Source organism: Corvus kubaryi, unplaced genomic scaffold (genome assembly GCF_017639235.1).
Source record: "Corvus kubaryi isolate FWS band 111438036 unplaced genomic scaffold, C.kubaryi_AGA036_p1.0 37391, whole genome shotgun sequence".
NCBI lineage: Eukaryota > Metazoa > Chordata > Aves > Passeriformes > Corvidae > Corvus > Corvus kubaryi.
Window position 1 is genome coordinate 10,893,497 of NW_024581130.1, and position 19,007 is coordinate 10,912,503.

General features: G+C 53.1%; 1 protein-coding gene across 1 annotated transcript in view; it reads left to right on the forward strand.

The window, feature by feature from the left end:
• CHRDL2 (chordin like 2) overlaps positions 1-18,705 on the forward strand; it is a gene marked incomplete at its 5' end in the record, with an annotated part of 22,303 nt that extends 3,598 nt beyond the window's left edge. The window contains 10 exons of the mRNA XM_042037900.1: positions 1,810-1,922; positions 2,725-2,818; positions 3,724-3,866; positions 5,975-6,068; positions 6,384-6,439; positions 8,244-8,412; positions 9,322-9,516; positions 12,649-12,831; positions 16,243-16,335; positions 18,140-18,705. Coding sequence (XP_041893834.1) covers positions 1,810-1,922; positions 2,725-2,818; positions 3,724-3,866; positions 5,975-6,068; positions 6,384-6,439; positions 8,244-8,412; positions 9,322-9,516; positions 12,649-12,831; positions 16,243-16,335; positions 18,140-18,219 — 1,220 coding nt within the window. The remainder of the gene's footprint in view (positions 1-1,809; positions 1,923-2,724; positions 2,819-3,723; positions 3,867-5,974; positions 6,069-6,383; positions 6,440-8,243; positions 8,413-9,321; positions 9,517-12,648; positions 12,832-16,242; positions 16,336-18,139) is intronic.
• Positions 18,706-19,007: the final 302 nt, after the last annotated feature.

A 19,007-nucleotide genomic window follows, 5' to 3' on the forward strand; every position in this document is an offset into this window, starting at 1 on the left:
TCCTTCCTTCCTTCCTTCCTTCCTTCCTTCCTTCCTTCCTTCCTTCCTTCCATCCATCTATCCATCCATCCATCCCCATCTTGCTTTTGCCCAAACATGCTGGCACCTCTTGCCAAAAACACGGCGTAGCACTACTGAGATGCCAACAAGTGTCTCCTGCTGCCCAGCCCTGCCAGTCAGCTTTAATTTTACCAGCAGGCCCTTTGCAGACATGAATCAGGCTGCTTTCGAGGGCTGGACCCAAACCAGGGCTCCACTTGTGATTAAATGTTTGAAGGAAGCAGCCAACTGGCATGGGAGCCTGCGAGCTGAGCGGGGCCGCGTCACACCAAGGCAACTTGATTTCTTCACCCTCAGCATAATTCATGAGGATGCTGCAAGCAGGGAAAGATGAAGTCATTTTCTCACCCTTTTGCAAAACTACGTTGTTGTTTTTTTTTTTTTTCTGTTTTTTAGTTTTGTGGAGTTTTTTTCCTCTCTTTTCTGGGTTTCTGCATTTCCAAGCCTCATGCTCACCAGTTTTGTGTGGTTTGCTGTAAGCTCATGACCTGCCTGGCCAGGAATAGGGAGTTGCTGACTTGTCAAGAGCTATGGGGACAATGTAGAGTCCTGATCTGGGAAAGGGAAGGAAAATACCTCTGCCTGTTCCTCTGGTAGCATCCACTCCAAAGCTATTGCAAACCTCCACCTCTGCAGATGCAGTGGTGGCCTGGACCGGGCGGTCTGGACAGCTGGTGGTCACCACTTGTGAAGGTATGACTTAGAGAATCAAGTGCTTAAAGCCATCAAAGAGGGGCTCAAGTCTGCTGGCAGGGCTTGAGTTGGAAGAGACCCATAAAGATCTTCGTAAACCCATAGGGCTGCCTTTCCTGCTGGCCAGAGGGTCTGGCCATGGTAGAGCATCACCTAGGTTCTTCCTGAGGATGGTCATGAACTAGAGGAGGGACTGCAGCCCACCCCAGCATATCTGGGTGAATTTCGTCTGGTTGATTGGAGAAATCCACCAAGCAGGTGGCATCTCTGGCTTTGGTGAGGTGGGACAACACCAGCTGGGCCCTCCCAGCCACTGCTGCATCCCAGGTGACAGAGTGAAGCACTGGCTCTTAGCACCTTTGGGGTGGTGAACACCACTGAGATCATTTTGGGGACCCTCTGCTATTCTTTAAGGAGCCCTCCCAGCAGCCTGGCAGGGTCAGCACCTGCTGGCTCACCCAAGTTCACGTAGCAGGAGGTGGGCATCATGCCTTGGAAAACAGCCCTCCCCCTCTCCTGCATCCCCAGGGTGCTCAAGTTTTTAAAGACCCATAAATGCTTCAGGAGCCGTAAATGTCTCCACTACCTTCGAGCAACGCAATCACCCAAACTACCTCAAATTCCCTCGATGACATAACCTTTTAAATCACCTTCGGTTTTCAGCTGGGCTGTGAGCACGTAAACCACGAAAATCACAGGCAGACAGGTGTGTGCTTAGAAAGAACTTGGCTCCTGGGGTGACCCTCTGCCTGGTCAGAGCTTTGGCACACGTCACGGGAGAGTGGGAGCAGCCCCACGGCTGTTAGAGGGTCCAGGTTCCTGCAGGTCCAACTGGGTTTGGAGCTCAGTCCTGCGGGACCAGGTGATGCCTGTGGATGTGAACATTAAGGGTGACTAAATTGGGGTTTTTGGCCCAAGTCCTGAGGGGTTTGGTGGTGATCCTGGCCACCAGCTACTTGTGGGGAACAACGTGAAGGCTGCCCTTGCTCTCATCACAGAGAGTTGTCCCAAGAACCAACCCCTTTTCTCACGTAGCTTCTCCTGGTTGACTTTCAGGGCCGGACATGTTCTGCGACTTCAATGGCAAGAAGTACAGCCCGGGGGAGAGCTGGCACCCGTACCTGGAGCCCCAGGGGCTGATGTACTGCATCCGCTGCAGCTGCTCCGAGGCACGTCCCCACGGCGCTGCGGGCAGGCGTCGACACTGCTGCTGCTGCTGCTGCTGCTGCTGCTGCTGCGCTGGGGCTTCGCTCAGCAGCTTTGAAGCAAATCGGTCCCGGTGTCTCATTTGACCAGAGAAGCCCTTTCCAGTCCCATAGTGGCATTGGATTCATCTCTTGCCTTTGGCAAAGGCTGTCCCCCTGGGGGGTGTTGGGTTGACCTTGTGAGGGTGCTGCCGTTTACCTTGAGGAGACCTTTTGGTACTGAAAGGGAGCTGGTGAAAAAGATGGAAGTTATTTTTTACACAGATGGATAATGATGGGACAAGGGAATGGTTTTGAGCAAAAGAAGAGGGGAGATTTAGATTAAATGTTCACAAGAATTTGTTACCTGTGAAGGTGGCGAGGCCCTGGCACAGGGCGCCCAGAGAAGCTGTGGCTGCCCCACCCCTGGGTGTGTTCGAGGCCAGGTTGGAGCAACCTGGGATAGTGGAAGGTGCCCCTGCCCAAGACAGGAACAAGATCTTTAAGGTTCCTTCATACCTAGATCACCCAGTGATTCCATGATTCTGCCTCTGTAGTGCCGGTGGGTTGTGGGTGGAGGCAGCTCAGGGCTGCTGTCAGATGACGGGTGGCCTGTGCTGGTGAGAGACCATGAGCTGGCTGGGTTTGAACCAGGGCTGGAGACATCCCTGGCGAGTTACAACCAGCACAATTTATTGCAATAATGTTGTGTTCCTCCCCTCGCAGGGGTGGACCATGAAATGAATGTTCCCTGTGGACTAAACAAACCACCTCTGTCTCTCCCCAGAACACCAACATCAGGTGCTACCGGATTCAGTGCCCAGCTCTGCCGTGTGCCAGCCCTGTCACGGACCCCCAGCAGTGCTGCCCGCGGTGTCCTGGTAGGTGGACATTCCTCAGGGATGGGGTGACAAGGTGGCTGTGGTCCTACAGGGTGGTACCTCCACTGCTGCCACTTGTGGCAACGCAGCGATGCTGGGTCTGGCCCTGGTCACGGAGCTCCGGCTGCTTTTCTCCTCCAAAAATGTCATTTTGATGGAAAAGGGCTCTCTGCCAGACACCTTTCTCCCCCCCATCCCAAGAGCTTTGTAGGGACAAAATGTCAGTTCACACGTCAGGGGCAAAACAGAAGCTGGCACTTTATTCTGATCATTTGCCAGCAAAGTGTCTTGGACAAAAAAAAAATTACGTTTTTTTAACAACTTCCTTCTCTGAACTGGAGACTCTCTCAAGTTTTATCCCCAAAAGTTTTCCTACCTTACCACTACTGATTGCCTCATTTTACCTCAATATGTCCATTCTCACCCCCACAGATTATCTCAAGATTTAGTCCCAAAACTTTCCCTACCTGAGTGCTGGCAAAGCTAGTCAGAAACCATCAGTGATTTGAGAAATCAGGAAGAAAAAATAGAAAAAACCTCATTAATTTTGATTTTTCGTTAATTACCCATGAGAGAAGCCCTTTTTACCTGACTCCATCTGAATCTGACGATCATTACAACCAGGGGAGGGAAAAACCCAAGAATTTTCTTAAAAATCTCGTGAGGTCCGACTTTCAGGATTTCCCTCTGTGCTGAGCTCAGCGCAGCCAGGGCAGCCCCATTCTCCAGGAGCTTTTGGACACTTAATTGCTGACCAACCATGCAGTGCCCTGGCCACTTCACAGTGACCACAGTGTGTAAAGGGCTGCTGGGCCTTTAGGGATGGGCTGGTGGGGCATCAGTGCTGCATCGGGGCCAGGCAAGGGCTGGCTCTCATCCCGCTCCTTTCTCATCCTCTTTTCCAGAGCCACACTCTCCGTCTGGCCTCCGTGCGCCCGTCAGGTCCTGCCAGTACAACGGGACGACGTACCAGCAGGGCGAGATGTTCAGCACCAGCGAGCTCTTCCCCAGCCGCCAGCCCAACCAGTGTGTGCAGTGCAGCTGCTCCGTAAGCTACCACGGGAGCTGGGGGCTGGGGCTCTCTCCTGCACCCAGCACTGCCCCACCAGCTCAAAAACCCCAGCAAGACCTGGTGGTACCAGCCTGTGTGCGGCTGGTTTATCACTGGGATTGGTTTATCGGTGCAGAAGATTTACTGGAGGTCACATGGGCCAGGTCTGGGCGGGGGCAACTTGGGGTAGGCAGTGGGACAGCCCTGTCCTCATGGAGCACCCCAGTGCTCCGGAGCTGTGGCAGCAAAGGGTGGGACCAAGCTTGGCCAGGAAATAAAAGAGGGGCAGAAGAGCCCAAAGCACTTCCCTCTGTCATGCCAAGAGCACACACACAGGGCTTGCATCAGTTGATGCTGGACAGGGAAGTATCTGTGGCACTGGAATCGCTGGTCTGAGCCTCTGGGGCGTGCGCACACCTCAGAGCTGTGTAGCAAGAGGAAAAACTGACGTGTAGAAATTACTCGGCTTTTGAGGCTGGTTCCTCTCTTAGGGACCCCAGCTGGATGGTGGGAAACACTGGGAAGGAGCCCTTGAATCTGACTGCGTGTGCTCCTCTGCCGCTGTCCCCAGGAGCCCGTGGAGCTCCCATGTCCCTCTCGGCTGTCCCTCAGGCTCTGTTTATTTCTCAGTTAATGCCTTGGATACAAAGGGGGAAATAAAGGGATGGCTGAGGAGCCTTCAATGGGGGGATCTCCCCAGGCTGTGTCTGATGTGGTCAGCTGCTAGAACAGCTGCGTGAACAGCTGGTCTAACCCTCTCTGAAAACTGCCCCAAGACCGGAGCCTCTGGGATGAATCCTGCCTTTTATGGCATTGGCTCTTTCCTGCCTGGGGCAGGTCATTGCTACGAGCTGCTGGTCAGGAGAAGGAAGGAAGGAAGAGGCAGGTCTGCACTCTCTGAGGTGGAGAGCAGGATTTGGTATGCAGTGACCTCCGCCACATCCTGTCACCCACCAAATTTCCCTCACCCTCTTCATGTTCCTTACACAGTGGTTTGGCTTCCTGATGGCAGAAGAAGCAGCAGTGGTTTGGTTTTCTAAGGATATCCTTGGCTGACCTCTTGGTTTTGGTTGACTGGGAGCTTGTGGATACCCCAGAGAAAATTGCTGCATGGAGAAGACGACCTTGCTGTCGAGGTCTGGCTGCTGAACATCCTTTTTTACCCTTTGGCAAAGTAGCAAAATCTGATTCCTGCAACAAACTGGTGCAAATCCACTGACTGAGGTGGGGCTGGGATGCACTAAGGTCAAGGCTGGCCTCGACCTGTGGTTTTCAGCTTGAATCACTACATCACTACAGCAATGATATTTTCCAAACTACCCACTCAGGTCTGTCCCTGCGTGTCTGTGTGCTTGGCTCTGGCGTTATTGAATAAACCAGGAGAGAGGGAGGGCAGAGCTCTGGTGTGGACCTGAGTCTGGGTTCAGAATCCTGCTTCCCATTTCCACCTGTCTCCTCCGGGTCCTTTTCCTGGCAGATGTCAGAGAAAATTGTCTTCTGCCCCTTTGAACCGGGGGTTGTTCTGCAGAATTTGAAGGTGTGTGGGGGCTGTTTCAGGTCTGGCAGCACTCATGATGCTGGAGAGGAAAGCACTGCCTGCCCCTTTTTGAGGAAGACCATTCCACTCAGGAGCTTGTGTACTGTTCATGGAACAGCCATGCCAGGAGAGGACATGACCCTGCTGTGCCCTGCAGGATGGACAGTGCAGCAGGGGCAGACCTTCAGCTTTCATTAGTTGCTGGATGATTGGTGGTATTTGAAGATGGACCATCAGAGGGCTTTTGATCGTGGAATCATAAAATCCTGGAATGGTTTGTGTTGGAAAGGACCTTCAAGCTCATCCAGTCCCACCTGGGCAGGGACACCTTCCACTATCCCAGGTTGCTCCACACCCTGTCCAGCCTGGCCTTGGACACTTCCAGGGATCCAGGGGCAGCCACGGCTGCTCTGGGCACCCTGTGTCAGGGCCTCCCCACCCTCCCAGGGAACAATTCCTTCCCAATGATTTATGGTAAATCTGCAGTTTGAAGCACTGGCAGCCCATCATGGGGGACATTCAGCTCTTTATAACGCTGACAATGTTTTTTTCCCTCCTGCCCTCCTAGGAAGGCCAGATTTACTGCGGCTTGGTGACCTGTCCCGAGCTGCTGTGTTCCTCTCCCTTAACCGTGCCGGATTCCTGCTGCCAGGTCTGCAAAGGTAACGAGGCTGGGACTGAGGGCTGGGAGACTCCAGCTGGTTGCCACCTGACAGCAGGAGCCATTTCAAGCCACTTTAGCTGGATTTTGGAAGCCTGAGCTGTAAATCAGGCCACTTGTTATCTCTTGGTTGCACTGGGAAACAAAAGCTGGGGGCTTGGGTTTTTCTTGGGTAATAGGAATTGCATGTGCAAAGCTCCTGTCTCTCCAGACTCCCAGGTAGGCCAGCACCTGAAGGAGAGCTGCTTTCAGCAACAGAGAGCAAACCTCCATTTAGCCCCACAGCATCTCCCAGGACAATGTTTTTCCCTTGCAGATGGCTCCTTTGAGAAGTCCACGGAAGAGGAATCCCTGCAGTTAAACAGAGGTGTTGTACGTGACATTTGTGTTTTAAAGCTCTGCTTCTTGCTTCTAGCACAGCTCCCTGAACAGCTCACAGGATGCCCTAGCACATTGTCCTCTACCCCAGCAGCTCTAGGAGGACACTCAGATCCTTGCACAGCAGGACCATGGACACCTGATTTGCAGGTGAATCGTGCCATGGAATTTAATCTAGCTGAGGGATATCAGCCTAGGTGACACCTCAGGCCACCAGGGAAAGACTCTTCTACTCTCCCTCTGCAGCATCTTAGGGACATGGTTTGGTGAGGGACCTGGCAGTGGCAGGGAAAGGGTTGGACTTGATGACCTTAGAGAACTTTTCCAACCTAAATGATTCCGATTCTATGGTTCTATAACATCTTTGGAAGTGCAAAAGACCAGCAGGAACTGGAAATCTGGGACACTTCTCCTCCTTGTTGGCCAATGTCTGCCAGCTCAAACAGCTGAAGGACGTTGTCAGAGCAGACCCAGAGGTGACCAACAGCCAGGCCTGACCTGTGTCCATAGAGTCAGATGCCCAAATCTCTCTTGGGAGGGTTTCTCCTCCAGGAGAAGGTGTCTCCGCTCCCCTTGGGCTTGAAGGTGTCCTGCCTCCCACGCAAGAGGGCAGTGCTGGAGCTGGCCACCACTGCCTTCCCCAGGCTGTTTGTATCAGCAGCCCCAGCAAGGAAAGAGTGCTTCCTTGGCTGCCAAGGGTTCCTTCACGGCGACATTTCAGAGCTGGGCAGCCCATGCCAGGTCTGTGGGATTAGGTCACTTAGCTCCTGGCTCAGCCCTTTTCCATACTGCTCCACCACCTATAAAATCTCCAAAATAGACACAAGGGGACCCTTTGTGCTGCGTGCCTTGTCCCAACACTCTGCTCTTGGAAGCCTGGGATGTTTCTGGGATGTTCCTGGGATTCCAGTCCTGCTGGCTGGCGGCACCATTCCAACTCTCCTCCCTGCCAGGTGAGAGAGCAGGATATGGCCCATCCTCACCTTTCTGATCCTGTTTGAGCCACACAGATGCCAGTCCTCGTCTTCCCGTCTAGGAAAGACCAGCCCATTTCCCTGTGTGCGTTAGGGACGTAGGACCTCACATGTGTCTCTGAGGGCATTGGGCTGAGCTTAGGGAGGGAAAGGTGCTGCCCCAGTGAGGGTGCCCCACCTGAGGAGGACACCAGTGTGGGACACTGACACCAGTTGCTCAGCACCCCTTGGGTGGTGGCAGCAGCAAGATGGGGAAGGGGCTGCAGCCCCAGGAGCGGCTGAGGGAGCTGGGAAAGGGGCTCAGCCTGGAGCAAAGGAGGCTCAGGGGGGACTTTGTGGCTCTGCACAAGTCCCTGACAGGAGGGGGCAGCCGGGGGGGATCAGGCTCTGCTCCCAGGGAACAGGAACAGGAAGAGAGGGAACGGCCTCAGGCTGGGCCAGGGGAGGCTCAGGTTGGATATTAGGGAAACTTCTTCCCCCAAAGGGCTGTCCAGCCCTGGCACAGCTGCCCAGGGCAGTGGCGAGTCCCCATCCCCAAAGGGATTTAAAGTTGTGTGGATGTGGCACTTGGGGACACAGGTTAGTGGCGGCCTTGGCAGTGCTGAGGGAATGGTTGGGCTCCATGATCTCGGAGGAATTCTCCAACCTAAGCATTTCTGTGATTTATATGGTTTGTGGGTCATTGCTTATCCCTGTGGTCTCTGCCCCTTCCACTCCTGATGGAAGGTGTGCAGGACACAGCATGGCTTTTTCCAGCATGCTTTGGAGTGAGAACAACTCAACTGCCTGAATCTGAACCCCCTCTTCTCTCTGGCTGCTCACAGAGACACTCACAAGACCAGTGCTTGGGAGAGGTGATGGGGAGGAAGCCACCTGGAGCCACCGTGTCCACTGTTCTCAGTTCTTCCCTGGAGTTAATTCCCAGGAGCTTCAAACCCAAGGGAACAGGTGGCACCACCGTGAAGATCGTCTTGAAAGAGAAGCACAAGAAAGGTAAGGGACAGAGAGGCCAGGCAGTCTGTATGTGGCTTAAAGTGGCTTCTCCAGGACTTGGAATTCTTCAGGGAATCTCATTCAGGAGCAGGTTTCCACCAGCAAGTCCTGCTCCCCACTCTTCCACAGCCAGCCTCACCCAGGTATCTCAGTCCTCGCGCCCACAGCCTCCTGACTGCATGCACTTTCCAAAATGGGTTGGAAGAAGAGTGGTCCTTGGAATGTTCTGGAGATCTGGGACTTGGGAAGGAAGGAGCTCAGCTGGAAGGCTCCACATGGACCTTCCAGGACAGTGCCACAGAAGGGCAGGATATTCCTCCTTGTAACTGTGTGCAAGTGCTGGGTCTGACGCAGCGCTGTCCCAGGTGTTGCTCCTGGAGGAGAGAGTAAGACAGTGAGATGAGGAGGCAAGCCCCTTGATCCAAAGGGGGGAATAGCAGGTCCTTTCTCCTCTTGGTGGCTCTCCCATCACTGTGCCTCCAGAAGGGCTCTTTCTAGTCCTTGGAGATGAAGCCCTGGAGGAAATTTTGGGACCTCCAAAAATTTCCATGGAGGAGTCAGCAGGTGGCACTCTTCACTGTGCTTAATTCCTGTGACAGCCTCGGAGGGACCCTGGGCTTCCAGAGGTTGGGAGGCAGGTGAGGTCCTGCCCACACTTGCCCTTGTCCCCACCAGGGTGGTCAAACCCAGCAGACCCATCTCCTGGCACCTGCTCCCTCTGTCCCATGGCACCTCCTGGGTGTGGTGGCTGTGATATCCCAGTGACCACTGCCAGGGGACCTCGTTCCTCGACACAGCAGGACCACCCGTGTCTGAGGTGCTGAAATGCAGTGACTCCACCGAGCCTTGGGTTTACAAAGAGAAGAAGGATTTATTTCCGCAAGCAGCTCTTTTCTCTCTCTCCTCCAGCTTGTGTTTACAATGGGAAGACCTACTCCCATGGGGAAGTGTGGCACCCCGTCTTCCGGCTCTACGGCCTCCTGCCCTGCATCCTCTGCACGTGCAGGGATGGCGTCCAGGACTGCCAGAAGATCACATGCCCCAAGGAGTATCCGTGTGAATACCCAGAGAAAGTAGACGGGAAATGCTGTAAAATATGTCCAGGTAGGTGAGATCCTGCCTGCTCCTGCTGCTGCCTTCCAGTTCCTTCCTTAACCTTGGTTTAAAGCCTCAGGCTGACAGATGTGTAGGGATTCACATCACTGGTGGCCAGAATTCACACCAGACAAGTTCAGCAGGGCAAGCACTGGTGGAAGGGTTGGCTTTTCTGGGAGGGCAGTAGGACTCCTCCAAGGTAAGGAAGCTGCACTGACCCCCAAAAGTTTCCATCTGTTGGGAGGATGAAGTCTGGAGAAAGACGCTCCAGGCGGGACACACTGAGAGTGCTCAGACAGATGGGAGGTGCTTTCAGGGGAGAGGACACAGTCTGTTCTCCAAACCTCTAGGTGGGACAAAAATCAGAGGTTTACATTGTGGCAGCTGAGCTGTAGGTGTGAAGGGAGAAGGGAGGACACTTCCCAGGAGACGGGTTGCCTGTGGTACTCATGGTTTGTTGGAGCTGGAACTCCTCATCTCTGGAAGTGGAGGTTGAACACACAGATTTTGGGGTGTCCAGGTAGAACTGGGCTGGGACATGGAAAGGGGCTGGAGCCCCAGGAGCTGCTGAGGGAGCTGGGAAAGGGGCTCAGCCTGGAGCAAAGGAGGCTCAGGGGGGACCTTGTGGCTCTGCACAACTCCCTGACAGGAGGGGGCAGCCGGGGGGGGGTCGGGCTCTGCTCCCAGGGGACAGGGACAGGAGGAGAGGGAACGGCCTCAGGCTGGGCCAGGGGAGGCTTGGATTGGATGTTACAGAAAATTTCTTCCCCCAAAGGGTCTGTCCAGCCCTGGCACAGCTGCCCAGGGCAGAGGTGAGTCCCCATCCCCAGAGGGATTTAAAAGCTGTGTCGATGTGGCACTTGGGGACATGGATCAGTGGTGCCTTGGCAGTGCTGGGGGTACAGTTGGGCTTGATGATGTCAAAGGTCTTTTCCAAACTGAATGGTTCTGTGATTCCATGGTGGAGAAGACCACTTTTCCTTTCCTGTTCAGTGTTTTTTGGGTCTCAGCTCCTTGGTCTTTGGAAAGCTGTTTGCCTTAAACCACAGACCTGGCAAAGATGTGGCAGGGATGACATCTCCTCCTGGTCCCACTGGAGAATGTTTTGTGGATTATACCTCTCTGAACTGACATTTATCAGGAGATGTTCAGCTGATGGACCGCCCACAGCTTCCCTGGGGAGTGTAAAGGTACCTGAGTGTCTTTGAGCCTGGCTGCAGGTGCAGCAGATTGTGCGTGATCCCCTCTGATCAGCATCTTCAAGGGGTTTCTGTGGAGGGGTCTCACCCAGGAGAGCAAGTAAAGGGCACTGCCGTGTTTTGGAATGGCTGCAAAGTCATTTGAGCTGAGATTTTCAAGGTTTTCCAGCCCCTGAGCAGAGAGGTTCTGGGATGGCCTCCCTGGGGGAGTGAAGGGCAGAAGCTCAGCTTGTTTTAATAAGGTTTTTGATGTGTTTATGAGCAGGATTTATGATGTGGTGCCTGGTGGGAATGGGATGTGATGACTGAGCAGAGCCCTTCCAGTCTTGCATTCCCACTCCAGTGGGTCTCTCTGGTTTAAAGCCGACAACTTTCCCTGCTTGGATCTCTTGTCTGTTGTTCAGACTTCATTTTATTTCCAATTAAACACCCTGATGGAGCCAAAATGATTTTGTTCTTGCTTTCCAGTTCTCACAGATAGCGATCACACACACACACATTGCTCAGCCAAGTTACATCCCTGCCCTTTCCTTCCCTGCATGGAGGCTTTGCCCAGCTTCTTTTTCCAGGTGCTTTCTGTGACTGTGCTTATCTTCCTCCTTTGTACCCCGTAACTTAGAGAGGAACACTAAGGGATTTTGCTGAAGGGACCCTGATCCCGGGAATGGCTGCGATGTGTTGTTTGGATGTGGGGAACACGGCTGTGGGCAGAGCAGGTGACCATGACCTCTGTGTCCCTGCTCCTCCTCCCTGATGCTGTGGGCAGTCGAGCGGCTCCAGCGGGGAGCTCCTGAGTTGTTAAATTCCTGTTGAATTCAGGGGGTTCCTTTCCTGCTGTGAAGGTGGGGCTTTAATCATGGGCTCCGTGATCTTAAAGGGCTTTTCCGGCTTTAACAACTCCACGCTTCTGTGAATGCCCTGGAGCAGGTGAAGTTTAAGGCTGTGGGACAGAGGTTTCCCTGCTCCCTGACCCCACAGTGGGAGGAATGAGGATGCTGGGCTGTGCTCATCCCCCTCTGCCTCACGCTGAACTGCAGAACTGAGAGCCTGTCCTCTGGTTGCTGACAAGCTTTGCTTCCCTTTAAATTGGGACTTCTATCCCCTCTCAGAGAAGAAGAGCTCAGGACCACCCCAGAAAGCCTGGGGGAGAGCAGAATCAGGCCTAAAATAACTGTCTTACTAAAATAAACCCCAGGCATCTATTTATAGCCAAACTTTCTTTCGAGTAGTGTAAAAAGTTTCAGCATCCAAACTGACTGGGAGAACAAGGCTAAATTCAGCAGAGCTGGGCTCCTCTGCATTCCAAGGACCACAACCAAAGGCAATAAATCTCCTTCCAAAACCATGGGGGATTCTTAATTACTCCAGATACATTAAAAAAAAGAGGGAAAAATTAGCAGCTCTTCTTTACCAAGAATGCTGAAAAAGTCACGTAGGAGCCAGTGTGGATGTCCCTGTGGTGACACCCCGTGTGGCGAGGGTGCTGGCGCTGGTGCTGAGCCCACCTGTGGGGCTGAGCCGGGTGTGCTGCCCAGGCAGCCCAGGCTCCTTTGCTGTGGACTCATCCCTTGGCTCCCCTGATGTTCCTCCTCCAGTGGGAGCAAGGTGGGAAGTGGGGAATCCAGCCTGTGCTTTGTGGCGATGGTGGCATCAAGGTCACTGCAGAGAGTATGAGGGATCCAGATGGACAAAGTCCCCTTCCCCATTCCACTGGCACAGAGGCTGCCAGAGTCAGGGGGAATGAGAAACGTGAGAATGAGGAGGTCCACAGGTGCCTTATTAACCTCTCCTTTGCTGCTGGTTCTGATGCTGGGGACTGGATCATGGGACAGACACAACTGTGCCACGTGGCACCAAAGCCAAGATGCCTTTTCCATGACCTGGGTGCTGAGATGGTCCTTCCTGCCCCTTTTTAATGAGCTCTGTCCTTGTGTTTGCTCAGAAACCAGAGTCAAACCCACGGATGAAATCACCACCCCCCGGTGTAGCAGGAGCCCCAGCCGTGTCCTGGTGTACACATTTGTGCCGCCACACTCCGAGCCCTCCAAGGAGATCCTCAGGACCATGGCGATCGAGAAGGAGCTGGCAGAAGAGGTGGAAATCTACAACTGGAAGTTGATTAAAGGTGAGCACCATTATGAAAGCAGCCAGCAGAGCAGGAGGTGTGTGTGGAAACCTGATGCTTTCCAAGCTTTGTTCGATTTTTCTGGCTTTTCTAGAGGTGCTCCACCCCTCGCGTGATGAATCAAAACCTGCTGACAGCAGGCTGTCTCTTCTGCCTCCCCCATTTCATACTCTTTTCCTGCATTCCATGCAGACTGGGGGCTGGAAACCACTTTTGGCCCCACTATACCTCACCATGAGCTGCAACACCATCTGGAGGCACAGCACACGGGCAAGCAAGACAAGGGCCTTGGGGCTGCTCCTCCAAACCTCCCTGCTCTCATGCCAAATGCACATGGAAAACAAACAAAAAAAATTCTTCTGGTCACTCCATGGTTTTGCTTTTGCTCTTTTTTTATACCCCAGTCCACCTACAGCTTGAAAGCTGCTGCAAAGGTGCACACAAGGGGGATGAATTGTCCCCAGCACACTTTTTGGATGGGTGGATTTGGATGCTCCTGTTGTTGTGTCCTCTGGACATCGAAGCACAGCAAATACGCTGTCAAACGGCACCAATCTCTTGCTCTCTCCCCACGCCTTCAGCTTTGCTCTTATAGACCAGAGGAGTCCAGGGACACGTGGTCCTGTAGATATTTGTGCTGTTTCTCTGCAGCCCATGGAAGCATCCCAGTGCCCCAGTCCTGAGTTTCCATCTGACATACTCTACCCCAAAAAACTTGAGCACTTAAGGTTGGTTGTATGTTTGCTACGGATCCAATGACCCTCGGCCTGCATCTGCTGGGCATGTGTAGCCAGGTGTTCTGGTCTCCTGGTATGTCTGTGTTCCACATCACTCCCTAGGGAGACCTCAGCCAGCTGCTGAGACTGGGCACACATGGACAGCAGCCCGAGAAATTAACTCCGGAGACAGAGCCCTGGCTGCCACCATGTTTCCATCCTGCCCCTGCCATTCTCCATGCTCCCCGGTGCCCTCCTGCCCGTGCTCCCGCGCCTCAGCGGGGCCTCCCTCACAATGGCACCTTGTAGCTGAGGACAGCTCTGAGCCCACGCTGTCTGGGCCCCACCGCTTCCTCCCCTTGCTCCTTGGCACGGGGCAGCACCCAAACCTTCTCGGCACCTTCCGAGGCCAAAAGCTTCACGTCTGCATGGAGCTCCCAAGCCCTGCCAGCCAGGGACAGGGGAGGCCCTTGTCCCTGAGGCCAACACAGCTCTTTTGCTTGGCAGACTGAAGTGTTATTATTGGGAGAGAGCATGAGCTCACTCACATATGGATTCCACCTCTCCATGGTCCATCACTCTACCAACAGAGCAGAGTGTGTGGAGTAGAGAGGCTGCAAGTCACGCCTGGACCTTGTCCATCTGCCTTTGTATGGGCTCATGATACCTACGTGGCCTCATCTATTTCTGGGCCAGGATGGTTTCCTCCATGAAGCAGGAGTTGGGAGGAGAAACCAGCACCAATTCCCAGACAAAAGTTTTACCCAGCTGGCTGGTGGCACACGACTGGCCTCCAGAAGAGTTGCAGAGCAGGCTTCCCCATCTTTTTAGGGGTCTGAACATCACCAGGAGTTTTGAAAAGTGGCTTTCTGATGTTTTTGACCTGTTGTCCTCTCGCTATAGGCCCTGTTAAGAAGTCCATCCCCATCTTTCTTACAAACCCCCTTCGAAGCACCAAGAACGGTGGTGCGTGCCCGACAGCCCCAGCAGCTCGCTCCATCTCCCCCCAAACGCTGCCAGGAACGCTGCTGCCTGTTGGATGGGATGTGCTTGCCAGGAATGGCACTGCCCTGTGCCAGCTCCATCCATCCTGCCTCTCCACTGCTGGACTGTGCTTATCTTGTGCTCTCCTGATTCCTGCTGGAGCATGGCCTGCGTTCCTGCTCTGCTCCCCAGCTCCTGGCATGCATCAGGAACGACCATCCCGGGGGGCAAAGGTCTCAGCCAGCTCTCTGAGAGCTCTTGGGGGAGCATTATCTAGGTCGGTTGATTAAAAGATGTTTATCTCTTGTAGCTCTTGTTTAAAATATCCTCTTGGTTACTAATGTGCTGGAAAGTGCTTCATCAGCCCCGGGGACTGTAAGCACACCCTCCTGCTCCTTTCTAAGTATAGACCAGAAGGATTTATTGAACACTTGTGCCTTTCTTGCGTCAATAACAGTTTTATTATCTCCATCCAGTATCTTCTTTTGTTACTGGTAGGACTTCTTTACCCAACCCACTGAAAGGACTAATTAATAGTCCAAATATCCATCCATTTCTCTCTATGTCTTTGACTTCCTGTACTAACTTTCCGCAGTGGATAATGTCTCATTTATATGGATTGTGAGGCGCTTCCCCTTCATTACATACTCTTTTTGTGTGTAATTGCTGCTGGGAATCAGGGAAAGTCTCTTAACCAAATAAGGGGGACCATGTTTCCTCTCACATTTGCTGGCAGCAAGAGGCTGAGTACTCCGGGAGCCTGAGGGAGAGGTGGGGAAGGATATTCCAGGCATCCCTGCCTGGTTTGTCATGCCTTGCAAGAGAAAAAGAATATCATAACCCCTAATCCCACAAGAAGGTCACTTTCATTGCTAAATGCAGATTCTGGTTTGCCTGGGTCAAACATCTGAGTCAGGCACCTCCACTAAGAGGACAATGCTGGCAGGGGCAGAAATACCAATCTCTGCTGAGGTCACTTGTGTTTTTTCCTGTCTGGAGGAATTTCAGCACTGGTGACAAAGAGATAGAAAACTTTGGTCCCTGGCTGCTTCCAGGACAGGAAATCATCTGAGCATGGAAGGGTCTCTGCAGTCGGGGAACATGGGTGGTTGAGAGTGAGCAGAGGGGACAAGGATCCCAGCATCCCCTTGCTCTCACCTTCATTTCTTTGATGGTTTTAGGGGAGACTTGAACTCCTCCAGGGCAAGATGCTTTCTGGAGCAACACAATCCTATTGCTTTCACTGCTGCATGGTGAAACATCCTGATTCAACAAGCAGTGACTCTTTTCATAGAACCATAGAATCTTAGAAAGGTTTGGGTTGGAAGGGAGCTTTGAGCCCATCCCATTCCACATCCCTGCTGTGGGATGGGACACCTCCCACTAGACCAGGTTGCTTCAACCTGGCCTTGGACACTTCCAGGGGTGGAGCAGCCACAGCTTCTCTGGGCAATCTGTGCCAGGGCCTCCCCACCCTCACAGGGAAGAATTTCCTCCTAATATCTAATCTGATACTTAAATGAGATGTTTCCTGGCCTTGGCCCACCCTGGATTCATTCCCAGTTCCCACCAGGCTTTGGCAGCAGGTCCTGCACCAAACCAGGACCCTGGGGCATCCAGGGCAGGCAGTGTCAGGAGGGAACAGAGAATCCAAACCTGTGTGAGCCTTGAATCGGACGCTGCAGAATCTGATGCCGTGTCCCTTCTGCAGGAATATTCCATCTGATCCAGACCAAGAAGATCAGCAAACAAGAATTCAAGCAAGAAGCACAAAACTTCAGGCTGATCACTAGGACGAATGAAGGTAGGGAGAGAAAAATCCCATTTCCTGACTCCTCCAGCGCTCCCTGCCCCAACCAACCTCCTGATTTCCTGCTCTGCTCTGGCCATTCCAAACAGGCTGCAAAATCCCAGCATGGCATGGGGAGCTGAACCATGGGGAAAATGCTTGTGCAAGCGTAGCTGGGTTGGGGCTGACCTGTCTTCACATCCATACGCAACACTCCTGGTTAACAGCCACATTTTCACTTTATGGTATTGGAAAGGGCAGCCAGCTTTCTAAAAGTGGATGCACTCTTGTGAAATCCAGAGGTTTTGTCTCTCCAGAGCCCGTAAAACTGTTTGATTTTTATATCTAATCCATCTGGTGGTACTGGGAGCATGGGGGGAGGAAAAAAAAAATGATGCGAGGGATTAGCAAAAAAATAAACTGTTGAAATATTTAAAAAAATCATTCTGGACGTTCCGGGATGTGCGTAAACATGACAAAGAGCAGGAATGCTGGTGCACATGCTGGGAGTGCCTGCATGGAGCGAAGCTGCCACGCTGTTTCCTGCTGGCTGCCTCCTCGCCTGGCTGCGTTGGGGTTTAATGGGATGGGTTCGGATCAGAGCCGTGCCCGCAGTGCCCAGCACCCATGGGTTATGGGGTCAGTCGGAACAGCGCTGCTGCCCAGCGCGCACAGCGCTCCCGGTGCCCCAGGGACGCTGGGGGTTGGTTTTCACCCCTAGTCCCTTTGAGACAGCAGCTTTTGACCAAACCCCGGGCGATTTTCCAGTCCCTGCTCCCAGGCTGGGCTTCACACCCTGGTGGAGTCTCTGGAATGTGCCTCCTTCTTCTTGCCTCAGTTTCCCCTGACAAATAACCCTGTTGTGAAATAACCACTGCCGTGGCTGCAAGTTCTAGGAAAGCTCTGACCGGTGATTTCTTCACAGCAGGAGATTAATTCAGCTAGAAAATATTCCCTCCACCCCCGGAGTGGTGACATTGGGGCTGCATAATCCTTGCTGGGACTGCACTGGGGGAAGAGAACACCTGGAGGGAAAACACCTCCAGCCACCTCCTGCACATTGGGGGATTCTTTGTGGGAGCATGGAGAGGGATTGGGACACTTTGTCCTGATTTTGGGGGGGGTTTGCAGTTCCACATTTGATTTGCTGGGACTCTGCAGCTCCTTGAGGGATTCAGAGGGATTCCTTCTTTTTCTGTAGCAGGATTTTCCCCTACCATGGGTGCTGAATGCAGACCCAAGGCTGAGGCAGCAGCAGAAAGATGAATATAAATGGGGGGGTTTTGAGCAACCCAACCCAAACAAGTGGGGCTGACAGAAGAGAGGAGAGAGCCATATCTGTCCACTGCCCATGAAACTGAAATTGTGGCTTTGTGAGGTTGAGACAAAAGACAAGCAAAATGCTTCTTCCCCCAAGAGGCAGAAAGTCAGCCCAAAGCTGAGACATGCCAGGGAGGACATGGACCTAACACCATGTCAAAGCACCCCTTGGGGAGGTGGAGAGGGGGAGTCTGAGCCCCTTTTCTTTTCACACTGCGCAAGTGTTTTCCAGAAAAGTATTGTAAGGGCCGTTGATTGTCCCATTAATTGCAGTGCAAGGGCAAGAGGGCCCCTCCAAGCACCATTTTAACTGCGAGATGACGAAGTCTGGGGCTTGGATCACTTACAGGCTGCTCTGACCACGGCCTCTGTAGTGTGCAGAGCTCTCCCACAGCGAGCTCCTTGCGGATCCTGCAGTGCCGAGGGTGCTACACATGGGGCAATTGTGCTTTCCTGCTCCAAGGCTGCTCCTAATGTGAGTCTGTCGTTGTTCATCCAGGTCACTGGAACATCTTCCGAGCCCAGACGTCGGAGCTGAGGATGACAGAAAGCCCAGAGAAGGAAACAAAGAACTTGTAAAGCAAAGAACCTTTCTGTAGCTAATGATTTATCTACACACAGACACACATACACATATATATGAACTCCAGAGCTGCATTATTAAATAGACTGGCACTGCAATACAGGTTACACTAGTGGAAACTCCAGGAACTCCAGAGAACGATCCCAATCCATTGGTGTCGAAGCCGCAGCCGTGTAGGTGCCTCTCTCCAGCGGGAGAGTGCAGGAGGTTTGCTGTCACCTCCCGCTATCCCAAAGATGTCGGCTGAGCAGAGGGAGGAGGGAGAGATGGAGGAGGGGCGAGACCTGGTGCGGCACAAGGAGGTGGGATCCAGCCCGGACACCCCGGCGTTCCTGAGGAGCACCAGGAGCGCGCAGCAAAGCAGAACACGACCGTGCTCCTTACCAGCTGCTGGTGGAAAGGTGACCTGCAAAGAAAGAAAAACCATCCCTCTTTCTTTCCTTGGAGCCCCTGGGAGCTGCAAAGGGGTTTTTTTGGCTGAATGCCCTCCAAAGGGTGTTTTTTGAAAAATCTCCTCTCTTCCAGCTGGGACGATACTTTTCCCTTCTTTGCAGGTCACTTGGAAATGTAGGTTCTGGGAGGACCCACCTGCTGGCAGGGTCTGAGACCCTGAACACTGCACTAAGGTCACTACTAAGCATTTATTGTGCTATATATTTATATCTATCCTATATAATATCTATGGGGCTGTATTCACAGGAGAGGCATCTCCCAAAGGGCAAACAGGATCATTTCTGCAGCATGGGGAGGAGGGCATGCAGCAGCATCACCTTCCCCCTGTCTG